At 41.5% G+C, this 14,732-nt stretch overlaps 1 protein-coding gene across 1 annotated transcript in view; it reads right to left on the reverse strand.

The window, feature by feature from the left end:
* The window catches only part of LOC144822283 (schlafen family member 13-like), a 102,105-nt gene extending 89,361 nt beyond the window's left edge, over positions 1–12,744 (reverse strand). Inside the window, exons 1-2 of the mRNA XM_078679612.1 lie at positions 12,622–12,744; positions 4,163–5,241 (exon numbers count right to left, since the gene is read on the reverse strand). Coding sequence (XP_078535738.1) covers positions 4,163–5,132 — 970 coding nt within the window. The 5' untranslated portion in view covers positions 5,133–5,241; positions 12,622–12,744. The remainder of the gene's footprint in view (positions 1–4,162; positions 5,242–12,621) is intronic.
* Between the last annotated feature and the right edge of the window lie 1,988 nt (positions 12,745–14,732).

The raw sequence follows: 14,732 nt of genomic DNA on the forward strand, positions 1-14,732 counted from the left end.
GTGAAATCCACTACAAAAGGAAGGCATCTCAGAGAGAGAGAGAACGGCCTTGGAAACTCCAGTGTGCATAAGAGCTAACACTGCACATTTTCTGTATTGGCCAAAAGATTGAGCCAGCGCTATCTCTGTTGCTGGAACAAAGCATGTGTCACCTCTGGGTGCAATTGCCATTCGTAATCCTCTAGGCACCTATGGATGAGTTTCTCCACTGTGATTAAAGATCCTACCAGGTGGTTCACCACCAGAAAAAACTTTGGCAATCCAGCCACTTATGGTGGCGAAAGGCCTCCCGGCCTGGGGTCTAGGACCCAACCCTGCACTAGTTGTAGTAGTACCTCTTTGTGGTGTTGTTGACCATAAGCACCTACACCAGCCTTTCTTTGATGGTGTGCAGGCACGTCTTCAACACAAACTGACTCTATCTCAACTTCAACAAACTGATGTAAAGTTGGGTCTCCGCCAGAGGCCTCTAATCTCCACCTCTCCTAGATGGCCTCCCAAAGTCAGCAGAGATGCATCTGAGACCATCAGGTGTGGGTGGCTTAAGGAGAGGGCATACCATTGACCCAATCAAATCCAGCAGCCCCTTATCTCAGTTTTCTCGAAAACCAGGATACAATTCAACAGATTTTCCTGATGTTTTGTCCACTAGGATTTTAGGTTTCACTGCAGAGCCTGCATTCCCCTTTCACACGAGTCAACAACATGATGCAGGAGGCCATCAATCCCAGCAGCCTCAGAGTCATCTGCACCAAGATACAGGACCTTGGACCCAATGTCCTGGAGTCCCAATCTGGGGGAAAGGAACAAAACCATACTGTGTCCGGAATAGCTCAGATGAAAGGGAGTGTCTGCAAAGGAGTCAGGTGTGACTTCGACTCATTGATATAGAACCTCAACGATGTTAGGAGGTTTACTGGCATCTGCAGGTGGTTGAAGACTGCTTTGAGTGATCTTGAATTCAACAGCCAGTTATTGAGGTAGAGGAAACTAATGCCCCGACCTCCGTAGATGTGCTGCAACTGCCACCCTCACTTCATGAACACTTGAGGGGCACTACTGAGGACAAAGGGGAGCAATGTGAATGCAAAATGTTTCTGGCCAACTTTGAACCATGTGTGTTGCGGCCTGCAGGATGAGGATGTGAAAATAAGCATCCTACAGGTACAGGACTACAATGCAGTCTCCAGGGTCTAGGGGAAACAGGACCTGGGATAGTGAGAATCTCTAATTTTGACCTTTCACAGGAAGGCGCTGAAAGTGTGAAGATCTAAAATAGGATGAATGCCTCCTCTTTCGTTGGCCAAAGGAACTATTAAGAGTAACACCCAGTTGGAACCCTCTCTATGGCCAGTTTAGTAAAAAAGGCCTGCACTTCCTGCTGTAAATACGTCAGATGGTCCTCGGTCAGACCCCCTGAAAGTGGTAGAAGGTGAAACAAGATAGTAAGGAATCGAAGGGCATGGCCCCAATAGACAATTTGGAAGACCCACATGCTTTCCACCCTTGGAGGAATTATTGTATGCTGCCTTCTACAAGTGGCTGTGTGTCAGCAAGAACATTCTAAAGCAGTTTTGCCGTGAGCCGCATGTTGTCCCTGGGGTCCTTGCTGTCTTTGAGAGCCATGGCTACTGCCATACAAGGAGTGGCAGAGTCTGGAGTGGCGGACGAGAAAATCGCTACCATAGCCACGGAAAAATTGTTGGTGGAATTGCCTTGTGGGAGCACAAACGACCAAGGAACTTGCTGTGACTCTGCTCTTCTGTAACACTCCAAGGCACAATCCTCTTTGTCACCAAAAAAGCGAGATCCATCAAAAGGCATGTCCAGTAAATATTCCTAGATGTGTCCTGAGAAGCCTGAAGATCTTACATAGCCGTGGCACCAGACGGACACACTAGTTTCCATAGCAAACTCCAGACAATCAGTCGTATCCAGTCTTGAGCGCATAACACATTTTGCCACATTGTGATCGTCCTCAATAGCCTGCATAGGAGACACTCGAAGGTTGTTAAAACTTGAGCCACTATCTCCCATAGGAGGTGGTAGGAGATAACTGTCATAGACCGATCTCAGAGCAAGGCTAATGGAGCCAAACGTCTACCTTCTTTAAGACTCCCAATCGGGGCAGGGAGGGAGGGATTGGGGGAATGGTAGGGACCGCACTGGGATCGACCCTGCTGGTGGGCACCTGTACCACTAGTTTCCTCTATACTGGAGACTGTGTTGGGAAGGCAGATCACCAGGTGCAGGACGTAAGCAAAATGTCTATTAACAGGTGTTCTGAAGAGGGATTATTCCAGGCGCCCGAGGGTGTCAGAAAGTGCCTCTTTAAATGGAAATAGTGACTCAGTGGGAGCTTGCCCAGGTTGGAAAGCTTCCGTCATACATTAGCTTTCACTACAATGATTGGCAACTGTAGATTTAACACCTCAGCTGCCCTTTGCAGCACTACAGCCCACTGCATCCTGAAGCTCTTCATATCAGTTGTCGACATCATATTGGGAAACCTAATTGTCCCCATCATCATAGTTGTAGTTTTCAGAATCTGTGCCAAAAAGGTTATTTAAAGTTTAGGCCCAACCATGTGGTAAAGGTATCAGAATCAGAGAAGTTGCGCGCCGGTAAGCAACTTTGGTCGAGTTTGAGGCAGATTCAATTCAGATTCGGATAGCACAAAAGGCTGTATATCCTCACCGGGCATTGACAGAATCAAGTGGTACCAGCAGAGATGGCACTAAAGCAATCACTGGAGTCGGTACTGAACGTGAAGCACGTCCAACAGGCACAGCGGACACCAAAGGCAGACCCACCAGGCCCCTGCGGATCCTTGGGGCTCAAAGGCACACCAGAAGGAACCAGTGAGGTGTTGAAAATACACAGCATAGCCTCCCTGAATGCTTCTACTTGCTGCAATGTCACCGATGGACCTAGAAACTCAGGGTATGTGGATACCAGACTGGGGAACGGCTCTGAAGGAAATCAGGAGCGAGACCAGAAGGCATACTCACCCCTTAGCAACATCCCTGGAGTTTGAGAGTGGCAGTTTCCTGCTTGGATTTTTTTTTGTTTTTCCTTCGATTTACCTGAAGACTTTATGGGAATAGTAGGATCTTCCTTTTGACTTTGACCAGTCACAGCACAGAGTCTTCTCGTCTTTGGTGAGATAAGACGATGGCGACATACAGTTTGCTTTGCATTCCTCTATGGCCTTTGGATTCATCAGGGCACAGTCACCAGGCTTTAGAGTAGTGATTCGACCCCAGGTACCCCAAACAGAATTTGTGAGGGTCCGTCACAGACATCTGTTTGTGACAGTCCCTGCACGGTTTGAACCCTATGGTTTTAGGTGGCGACATTTCCCTTGCACCTGGTATTCAGTTTTGTCAGAACAATCTTTCAAAGCCCAGGGAGAAGCTCCTGATCTATTGCTGAATGGTTGGAAAGAAAGAAAATGATGTCAGTGCAAATGGATGAGGCGAGAGAACTACTCTTAAAGTTTCTGTATTTAGTCTGATGCCTTGGGATTATTCACAAGATGAGGAATCTACGTTCGGAAGTATCCATCTGAACGGCTGTTGAATACCAAGCAATATAAACCTAGCCTGGGCTGGGCATCTGAAGAGAATTGCACATGAAGTAATTAAGGCAGGGAATGTCCAGGGCATGCCAGAGGCAGGAACCAGACTTGAACCAGAGGCACCTGACAGGCTACAAAGAAAAATTCTAAACATGACAGGAAACCTCACAGGTGATTTCTTACAGCTGAAGGAAAGGAATGGTGGTGAAAACAGACAGGTAATGGGAAGGAGGGGCCTCCATAGGAGTATAGGAATAGGTAAGGATCCAGGGTGCCAAACTTGAATGTTTTACAGCAAGTCAGTCCACAAACCCTACACGTCAGGTCAAAGGCCGACTTAGCAAACCTCTTATCGTTTTCTGATCCCTCATGCCTGCTCAGTCACATCCCCCAGTTGTGTCATTCAACCTCTTGCACATGTCCTCCCAACACAAAGTTACAAGTGATGTGTAAATGAAAAATAAGGACGCACAAGAAGTACATTAGTTTGGCAGTGCTGGAGAAAATACAATTTCATTACATAGCATGTACCCACACCAAAAGTTCAATTTACTAATCAGACCAGCAAAGATTATTTCATACCAGGGTCAGCGGCCATCATCTTGTCGCTCCAGTCTTTTGGTTCCAGTTGCTTCATACAACTATCCTGCACAATCCAAGAATCGGGGGAGTCAAAAAACGCAGCACAACACAATGGTGCAACTTTGATTACACAAAGGTGGCTCCTGAGTTGATCTCCATCATAAACAGGTATGGTTTTCAGCTCCCATGTTATGCCTCCACCAGAATCACAAAAATGCAAAAGATGAAGTTTCTGTAAGGATCGATACATTTCCTGTTTTAATGTGCTGGGGCATGCTATCTCGTTACTAATTCCAATAACTTCTCTTGATTTATCTTCAACTCCATAAATCATATAGCCTCCCTGTGTGTTTGCAAAGGCAGAAATATACTTTGGAAGTGTTTCCTTTAAACGTTTTAGGCAATTCTTTGTTGGAAATGATTTAAATTCAACATGCATCGATTCACCAAAGTTCAGGGTTTGTTTGTACTTTAAACGATTCATCTCAAACAGTCTAGCAGCAAAAGCAAGAATGCTATCCTCCTGACCACTTAAAATGGACTTTTTTGCTAAGGGTCCATTGGCTATGTGATGTCTAACACACTGTTGCTTCTGCTTGAGAAATTCCAAAGCATCACTTGATTTTCGTTCTATGATTGAAGTTGAAGATCTGTAAAACAAGTTCGTACTCAGACTACAAATGTGGGGCTTCACCGGACTACCTACTAAAGGTATATCAGCAGCCCACGATTTCACGAATATCAGCAAGAATGTGTTTTGATGGCAAACTTCAAAATACTTTTCCAAGTCCACTGTTTGAACAAGATCTCTTTGAGAATCCTCAATGTCTGGTCCAAGTCCATGTGCGACATAAGCATACGTGTTTCCATTTTCTATTTGAGCTCGTATCACTCCTCCTCCAGAATTTAATAGCGCACAGGAAGCTCTCATAATCCTCTGGTTTTGAATTTTCCGCTTATCACTCTGCATCTCATTACGCTGTTTTTCTCCAAAGATTATTTTTCCTACTTCGATAACCACATCAGGATAACTTGTTCTTAAATTAACTCTTATTTCATCTTCTGAGACCAACACAATCCTGAAAATAAAATGCAACTTTATTTATTAAGAACCTAAAATATTTACATTGATGAGAAATGTCTACGTCATTTTATTACAGGTCAATTTAGTTAAGTTTTCCATTCAATTCAACTCAATTAGCTTTATTCATTTTTCACATAAACAATCATAAAAGCATACAGGAAATTACAGTATCAATACATTATAATTAAAACAATGTTATACAAATAAATTACAAATACAAAATAATTAAATGAGATATCATCAAGTGCAAGTTGCATTCAAAAGGTCAGATTCTTCCTAGGATAAACCACAGACCATAACTAGCGTGATAATGCGCAACAAATTGTTACAGTGCGTAATAATTTCAGACACAGGAAAGCAGGACTGCATTGTTTAAACTTTAAACTGCGTAAAATAGGCAATATAAAACGTTTCCTTAGATCCTGTAAAAAGTACAAATTAACAAAATGTGGAAAGTGCATTGATTAGATAAATTATTACATGGACATTTAATTAAAACCTCCGACCTATCATTAGTTTTAGGGAATGTTACCAAACAATAAACAATTTCAACTCTTAAAAGAGCCAAAACAAACCTATGATGACAGTTATTTTTTAACAGATTTAACCGCTTTGACGTGTGCGCAGATTGGACGGCCCCCGGCCGTCCAACGCACACGCCCACCATGATTTCGGACGGCCAGGGGCCGTCTAACGCATGTAAGAGGTTAAGATAAGGTTGCATGTCATCAGTAAGTAACAAGTATCACTTGAGTTTTGTTATCACTAGGTTTAACTAGTTCTGCGGACAATCTGCATTCATCAGAGATCACCATGAATTTTTTTAATTCTTTCCTGCTAAGTTGCTGCAATGATTCAGTGTTCTCAAAATATTCAGTGTGTCCTAAATCCAAACAAGCGATACACAAAGGGATTATGGACGGAGTGTTTGAGCAAATCAAACACTCACCCCCAGTCAACTGATCTGGGTTTAATCCATGGGGCACAGGGTCAAGGCTGATTTGCATATGGCCATGTCTGAACTGAGGTGGTGTGGAGTGCAAAAAAACGATGGATTTAGGCCCAGATCTCTGTACTGGGGTGAATTTATGACATTGTTCTGCATTCTGTCCATCAACTGTTGGTTTTGCACTAAATCCAAACAAGACAGTTTAATAAAATTCTGCCAAGGAATTTGGAGAAACGAGGACAATTTAAGACAATCGTTAATGATCTTGCGATTTAGTACTGTGTCAACACAAGTCCAAATCGTGTGCCTTAAAAAAATTGTGTTGATTCAAATCATGTGAGTTAAAAAGGGGCCCCAAGTGTGGAATGACAAACTAAGAAGGAGCAACTCTTAGGGACTTGGAGGAGATTCTTTCAAAAGGCATTCTCTACCAGTTGGAGAGGGTTGATGTTGCTGTAACAACAAACTCCCGCCCCGTACAAAGCTGTCAACACACAATTGGCTTGGTGAATTATGAACATTTCATTCAGAGGTGTTTTGTCAATTTTGCTAGCGATATTCAAAAGCGCTGAGGAGGCTTTCATAAAAAGCAACTTCCTAGAGTTAACAGCCTGTTTCCACAAACTGTGTGCCTCAAACAGGATTCCCAAATAAAATAAAGTGGAAGTAAATTTTAACTTGGCAGGCATCTCCAACCTTAAAATCGCGGCACTTTGCGATTTTCCTCCCACATTTTATTATAAATGTTTTACCCAGGTTCACATGGGGGTTTGGGTTAGATTCTCTCCTCCCATTTTCTGGGTGGCAGGAGTTATTGAAAGTTTGCCAGGGTTGGCAGAAGTTTTTGGGTTATCGTTGAAGTTGGGTTTATGGACACGGAAGGGTAGGCAGGCTATTTTAAGTTCAGTTAAAGAATTTTGCTGATTGACTGTTGTAGAGAGGCAGGCATAGGATGTTGGTTCATTGAAGTGTATAATTAAAGGGTATAATTTTACTGCAATGCATTGTATTGTTGTTTTTATGGTAAATGTCATGAAGGGAGCATGTTCAGGGGATCGTAGGGGCGGGTTCAGGGATTTGGATGTATTAGTGAGGCTTTAAGTTTTGTAAGGCAGTTGCCAGGGATGTTCATTGTAATGTGCATGTGTTTCAATAAAGCAGCCTTTTCACACAACAAAATGGTCTGGTCTGCTCCCCTACCCCTCCCCCCAAAGGGGTTTTGGGGGGCAGCTGACTGAAGGGAGGTTCCCCCCCACCCCCGGCGGTTTGGGAGGGAGGGGGGGAGCATTTTGTGACTTGGGCTGCAAATTAGTAGCCCAAGTATAAGGGCTGTGTGCGCCCTCTCCCAGTCACCATTTTAGGTTTGGTGACCTGGTGGCTAGGAGGGTGAGCTGTAGATTTGTTTTTCCCCAAAAACCCTCGTTCTCTTTCGTTTTGGGGTAACTTTTTTCGTCAGGTTTTTTACATTTTTGGGTTCGGCCGGCTTTCTTGGGACAGGTGAGCAAGAGGTAGCATGCATTGTTGCTTGGAACAGGTGCAGTGCTGGGGTTATTAAAGTTTGCCAGGGTTGGCAGAAGCTTTTCGGTAATCATTGAAGTTGGGTTTATGGACAGGGAAAGGGTAGGCAGGTTACTTTAAGTTCAGTTATAAAAGTTTGCTGATTGACTGTTGTAGAGAGGCAGGCATTAGATGTTGGTTAATTGAAGTGTATAATTAAAGGGTATAATTTGACTGCAATGCATTGTTTTGTTTTTTATATAATAATGTCAGGGTGGGTCATGTTCAGGGGATCGAAGGGGCGGGGCGGGGTCGGGTATTTGGATGCATTAGTGAGGCTTTAATTTTTGTAAGGCAGTTGCCAGGGATGTTCATTGTAATGTGCACCTGTTTCAATAAAGCGGCCTTTTTCACGCAACAAAATGGTCTGGGCTGCTCACCTCCCCCCCTCTCCCAATAAGACCCAGATCCTGAATGTGATTAATGAAGCAAGTGAGAAGCCTCTGTAGGACAAGAGGGAAATGTGACATAAGAATGGCATCATCAACATAGAGCATGGCTGGAGTCAGACGATGCCTAATCTGAGGGAGGTCCCTGCAGTTTTGTGTCAAAACTGTGCCCAATCTGTTGATGTACATAGTAAACAAAAAAGAAGCAATGACGCAACCCTGCTTGACCCCTCTCTGTATGCCGAAAGTTGATGTAAATTCGCCCCTGAAGCGATGTAGTACCACAGCCCTACGCCCCGAGTACAACTCTCTGAGAAAGGATATTATTGGAGGGTCTACTCAAAGCTCTAACATAATGGTCCACAATGTATCATGCAAAACACAATCGAAACTATTGCCCCTTCTTAATTAGAGTATACTTTCCAATTAACAAATTAAAATTGAGTCCCTGTTCAGTCGCCCCTAGGCGTTTGCGAAAACCATGCTGTAAATCAGAAAATATCTCATTGTTTTCCACCCACTTTTCTAATATATTCAATAATATTCGGTCTGTGATTTTCACCAGGGAACCAAGTAATGAAATTGGGTGATAGGCTGTGTTAGAGCGACCCCCCTTCTTAAAAATAGTGAGTATTAGGGAATCCAACTAAGTATTAAAAAAATAAAGCAACAACACACCCCCAACACCACGGTCAAGACAGGGCCCCAAAAGTTATGTTAGCCTTAAAGAGATATTTGGGAATACCATCTGGGTCAGGTGCCTTACCGCCCTTGCTGACCAAAAGGGTCCTATTGAGCTCATCTAGAGAGGAAGACAAACTACCATGGTTACTTGGAGATTCCACTGCATCAGAAGGCACCGGCCCTGGGGATGTCAGAGTTTGAATAGAATAGATCTTTAGGAAATTGGCACTCAGTTGGATTCATTTATGGCAGCCTTTAATCTTGGGGTACTGTCATGCCTTAGAAAGGAACTGTTGAAAACGCAACAATAAGCACAGCAGTCTTTGGTCTTACTTGCTTCCATTAAGGATTCCCAGGCTGTGTTATTAGCGCTATTTTCCTTTCTTTCACTGCTAACCTATAATTGCACTGACAAATCTTCACTCCAGGCTGCACCTCGTTGATTTATGGATGGCTACTTTAAGTCTCGGCCTTAGAACATTTGTGGTCATACCATCCTGAGGTATTATTGCTAAGCTGACGCATGGGACAAGTTAAGGAGTCCTTGATCACCCTTGAAATGCTGAAGAAAGCTTCCAGAATATTAGCCTTATTGGAAGCGTGGTCTAGGCAGATATCAAAAGCCTATCTATGTTCAATGATCTACTGGCCAGAGAGGGCTCAGCGGCTAGATGGAATGTTCTGTAATTGTTTATATGAACGAGCTCAACTACCCACGTCTCCTGAAAACATAGAATGTGAACATTGGTTATAAAATAATGCCATTCTGGAAGATGAACCTTGGCATGTAAGCTTACAACATTCCAAAATCGAGTATAACAAGACGATTAACACTCATAAGCACCAGGCCTTAGAGCTGAATGTAGAGCTGAATGTATGACATTACAACGCATACATTTACAATGCATGCCTATACAACGCAGTCTTTACATCGCAACATCCTTTACAACGCATTCTTTTACATCGCTTGCCATTACATCGCATTTTTTAGAAACTACCTTTACAACGCATTCCATTACATCGCATTATACCCTTACAACACATACCATTACAATGCATACTATTACATCGCACTTAAGGTAAGTGTCGGATAGTGTAGGGGTAAATATTACTATTCTAACTCCAGTGAGTGCAACAGTAGGGTAAGTGTAGGGGTAAAAATCACTATTTTAACTCCAGTGAGTGCAAAAGTAGGGTAAGTGTTGGATAGTGTAAGGGTACTATGCGTTGTAATGACAACCGTTGTAGGTCATGCGATGTAATGGCTGCGTTGTAATGACATGCTATGTAAATGATATTGCAATGAAATGACTGCTATGTAAAAGTAGTGCGATGTAATGACTGCATTGTAAAGGTTGTTTCCCGGCTAGATAGATCAAAAGCATCACCAGGAGGATCAACTTTCTAGGATCAACAGTCTACTCCTTGCACTACAGCTAAAGAAGCAAAATGATTGTGGTTTGAAATCACAGGATGAAATTTGGGTAAGTGGGCGGAAAGTGCACTGGCATGACATCTTGACCGGATAATAGGAGTCCCAGGGCGGTAGAAAATGCTAACCGGCAATGCTGGGATTTGGAGAGATGGAATAGCTAGAGGTCTGGTTCTAAATAGGAAGGTGTCAACGAGTCTGGGGGATATGAAGGACATGACTACACAATCTCCGGATATTGTTTTAGCACACTTACTATCCTCTTTTTCACCATTCTAACCATTTTAATATCATCAAAAAGGGCTCCGTTAAGCCTGTTTTCCTAACCACCCAGTGGGGTCCTTTATTTCTTAAGCTTTCACAAGACTCTGAATTTGTTTGAGCTAAAGTTGAAACATTTGCCAATATCACTACGTAAGAAGTTGCTTCCAGAGGAAAATGTGGATAACAAACTAGTTGTGGTAAGTTTACATGAGAAGTTCCAGGTGGTGAAACAGAGCTACTATCTGGGTTTCGTGGTATAAAATGGCTGCCAGCAGAAAGTGATAGGACAGTAGGCAGAGATGGACGAGGCAAGGAATTTGCCATTAACAAATCACAATTAGCACTAGGTCTAGTTTTGGGCTTTAATAAATCTAAACAACTAGTGGTTATTTTTTTCCACGTGTGATAGCCTTGCAGAAAGAGACTCTAGCGATGACTTCACTGAGGCTTCCAATCTTGCACTGAGGCAAGAAGAGACGTAAGGTCCTCCGAATTCACCACAGAGGTTTTAACTTTAACCCTTGTTCCAGTTGACTTAGGAGATGTGTCTGCAATCAAGGACCCTCTTAGAACACTTGTATCTGGTTCTTTTATGGAGGGATCTGCTGTATTTGTACACTTGGGGGGAGTTTGAAGTAACAAATTAGATGGAGAATACAAAATAATACAATCAGAATTATCTTGCACACAACCATTATCCACCTTTTTCAAAGCTGTCCCAATGGTACCATCACCACTTCTAAGTGGGGTATTTGAGGGTAAATCATTCTGAATGTCATTCGTAGCCTGATGAAGTTATTAGTCTCTCTTTGACATTGTTGAATTCCTTGTCAATTACTCCCATTACGCAGGTTAACAAGTTTGTGGCAGGAGACAAAACAGCAGGTTCCTGATTTCAGAGGCCTAAAACTGTAGAATGTTTCATAGGCAATACAGACAGCCTTAAACACTATAAGCTTTGTGTTGTAAAGTGTATTTTAATCTCCTTATCTATCATCAATCTTCTCATGCTTTCCAGCTTGCCTGTATTTAGAATGTTATACATGTCATAGAATCTTACTAGGAGATGGGTCTTCACTTGGTGATGGAAGGCTGAGCTTCCAGGAGGACAGCTCCTGGTGGGGCTTACTTAATGGCTTACATAACTGCTTATTTAACCATTTAACTATTATCTTGGTTCACCTATACCATCTGTAACTTCAACTACAATAAATATTAACTTGGAACTACACCTTGACTCCATGAAGATTATTACATTATTACATTGGCGACGTTTTGGACTACAAACCCTGCGTGGATACTATTTTAAAGGATTTCTACATTAATTTTACTGATTCAAAATTTTCAACAACATCTAAGAACTCAAACTCAACAACTAAGAACCCAAGCACTTACTTGCAACTATACTTGTTGGCTGCCCCTGCCCCACCAGTGACCATCTTCCAACGGTCAGCCTCACCTGGGCTTGCCAACATCAACTTAAGCTTGGTGAGTTCTCTTCTTATTTTGAAGTTTTTAAATTATTTACTGCTGCGCCTAATTTTAAAGCCACTACTCCTGTTAAAACTCTTTCTCCTGATTGAAAAGAGACTGCCTGACTATGCTTGATTAACCTGCTGATTGAAAACCTACACACTAATTTTTATAAACTATCATCACAAGCCTGTTCCTGTTTTAAATTCAATTTACACTGTGCTGATTTATAAGCCTGCAGTGTGTTTTTCAAAAGACAGTTGTTAAATGAAAACTACACTTGACTTTATTTTTAAATAAAGCCCCTGTGTGAATGTCCGTGGATTCCTGCAACTTAAGGAGTTAACTGTCTGGACGACGAAAGGCTTCATCATTGCACCCGCCCGAGTTATGGATTTTATCTACCACCATCTGTTGTGGGTGTGCCTTTTTCCGACCCTACTTGTCTAATAAACACAGATTTATGGGAACAGCTGAACGAAATGAAAACATTTAGAGAGCCTTTGACTTTGTTCGTAATTTATATTTCCTGTGTGCAGCGTGACATGGAAAGTGAATTTACACTTCAAATATTTGGATTGCGAGATGTGTTTTATTTTTGGTTAACAAATGAAAATTTACTTTTACCTTGACGCTCCAACTCGGCAGTTCAACCGCCATCAGTACATTTAAAAGTATCACCAGCGCGTGCATCCAGCGCGTTCATCTTGCGTGCACCCTCACAGAAGTTCGATGTAATCTAGCGTCAATGACACTTCGCTAGAACAATGAAATACATTTCCGTGCCTTTAGCCACCCGGCACGGCGTGAGAAAACGTACTGCCATCTCCTGCACGTCATAACCTGCACCTCTTCCGGATGAGTTTTCCTCGGTTCAGTTTATCTGTTACAGTTTATTTAAATTCAATGGTGCACAAAGTAAATTAAATAAATGGAGTACCACATATTATCCTCATCTACTGAAAAACGGTACTGCTATTTCTCCAACATGCCTCATAGCATTCGGAATTACAATTTATTCAGCGCAGGTACTGTCTCTTTCTACTTGAAATACAACGTATAACTTGTGTTCCAGATGACAACGGTGACAACTTTATTTATTTTATTTTATTGTTTTGATATTATTATTACTATTTAAAAGTGAGGATTCCTTCACTTATATGGTTTCAGCTGTTATTTTTAGTATGCTACGCTGTGATGAACTAGTGTTCATGTTGTGATGCCTTTTTAAAATAAAATTGTGCTTAGTAATGTTAGGTTGCAACAAGTATAAATATAAATTATTTATAAAATTTTATTCAAAGTTTAACCTGATGATGATATTTATTTTTAATGAATTCAACAATTTATGCATAATTTATAAGTGGACACTATTTGTCTACGCCTATTGGTTTAAAGTGATGTTTTATGTCATTATTCAATTTGTGCATGTTATACGATTGAACACTAACAGCCTGATTCATGTACAGGCCGTTTTGCGTGGCCCTAATAGCGAATCATAGCGACTCGCTATTGAGGACACGCAAAACGGTATTCATGTAGGAATTGCTAATTAAATAGCGATTCCTACATGTTCTTTATTTGCGAGTAGCAATTTGCTACTCGCAAAAACTCCCCATTCATTCCTATGGGCCAAGAGGCCCATAGGAATGAATGGGGAGTATCCCTTATTTGCGAGTAGCAATTTGCTACTCGCAAATAAGATAGCGATTTTAAGGGTGCCAGGGGTGTCCAAAGGACACCCTGTAGCACCCCTAAAAAGCACATTTGAACAGGTGTTGCGCACACACATGTCCAAAGGACATGTGTGTGTGCAACATGCAACTTAGAAAAATGCTTTTAAAAGCATTTCTCTGAGTTTTTGCTATTTACCGAGAGGTCTGACCTCTCGGTAAATAGCAGCCCCAAAAGTGCTAAATCGCAATTTCCTGATGTGTCATGAATAGCATTTGAGGAATCTCTAATAGAGATTCCTTAAATGCTATTCCTCGCATATTTGCTAGTTCTTAAATAGCGATTTTTGCATTTGGGATCATGAATACCAAATGCAAAAATCGCACTCGCAAAGGGCCAGATTCTCAGAATCTGGCCCTTTTGCGAGCGCTATTGGCTACATGAATCAGGCTGTATTTGCCTACGCCTATCGGTGTAAATGACAATTTATGTCATTAATCAATTTGTGCATAATTTATAAGTAGACACTATTTGTCTACACCTAGTGGTTTAAAATGATATTTTATGTCATTATTCAATTTATGCATGTTATATGAGTGGACACTATTTGTCTACGCCTATTGGTTTAAGATGATATATACTATTATTATTTAATTTATGCATAATTTATGTGTAGACACAATTTGTCTACAAATATCGGGTTAAAGTGATAGTTTTATCATTATTTAATTGATGCATGCTTTGCTAATGGATAATATTTATGTCTACAGCTGCCGGTTTAAAATATGAAATATTGACGTCATTCTTTGAATTTGGCGCTGTTTTATGATAGTTTTGCTCGAGCTCTCTCTATATTAATATTATATTTTTTTTTGCGCAAAATAGTTACAATTCCTGATTGTTTCCTGTGCGTAGACGTACGTCACATGGAATTTTGGTTTTATTATATTCATGATACTTAAGTTTTAATGCTTTTCTTACATTGCTCTAATTAATTATTCTTGCTGATAACATTAATTCTGTTTATGTTCTTGTTGGGTGTTATTCTTTCACCTTTACTTGAA

This window comes from Lissotriton helveticus, chromosome 3_1 (assembly GCF_964261635.1).
Source record: "Lissotriton helveticus chromosome 3_1, aLisHel1.1, whole genome shotgun sequence".
Lineage (NCBI taxonomy): Eukaryota > Metazoa > Chordata > Amphibia > Caudata > Salamandridae > Lissotriton > Lissotriton helveticus.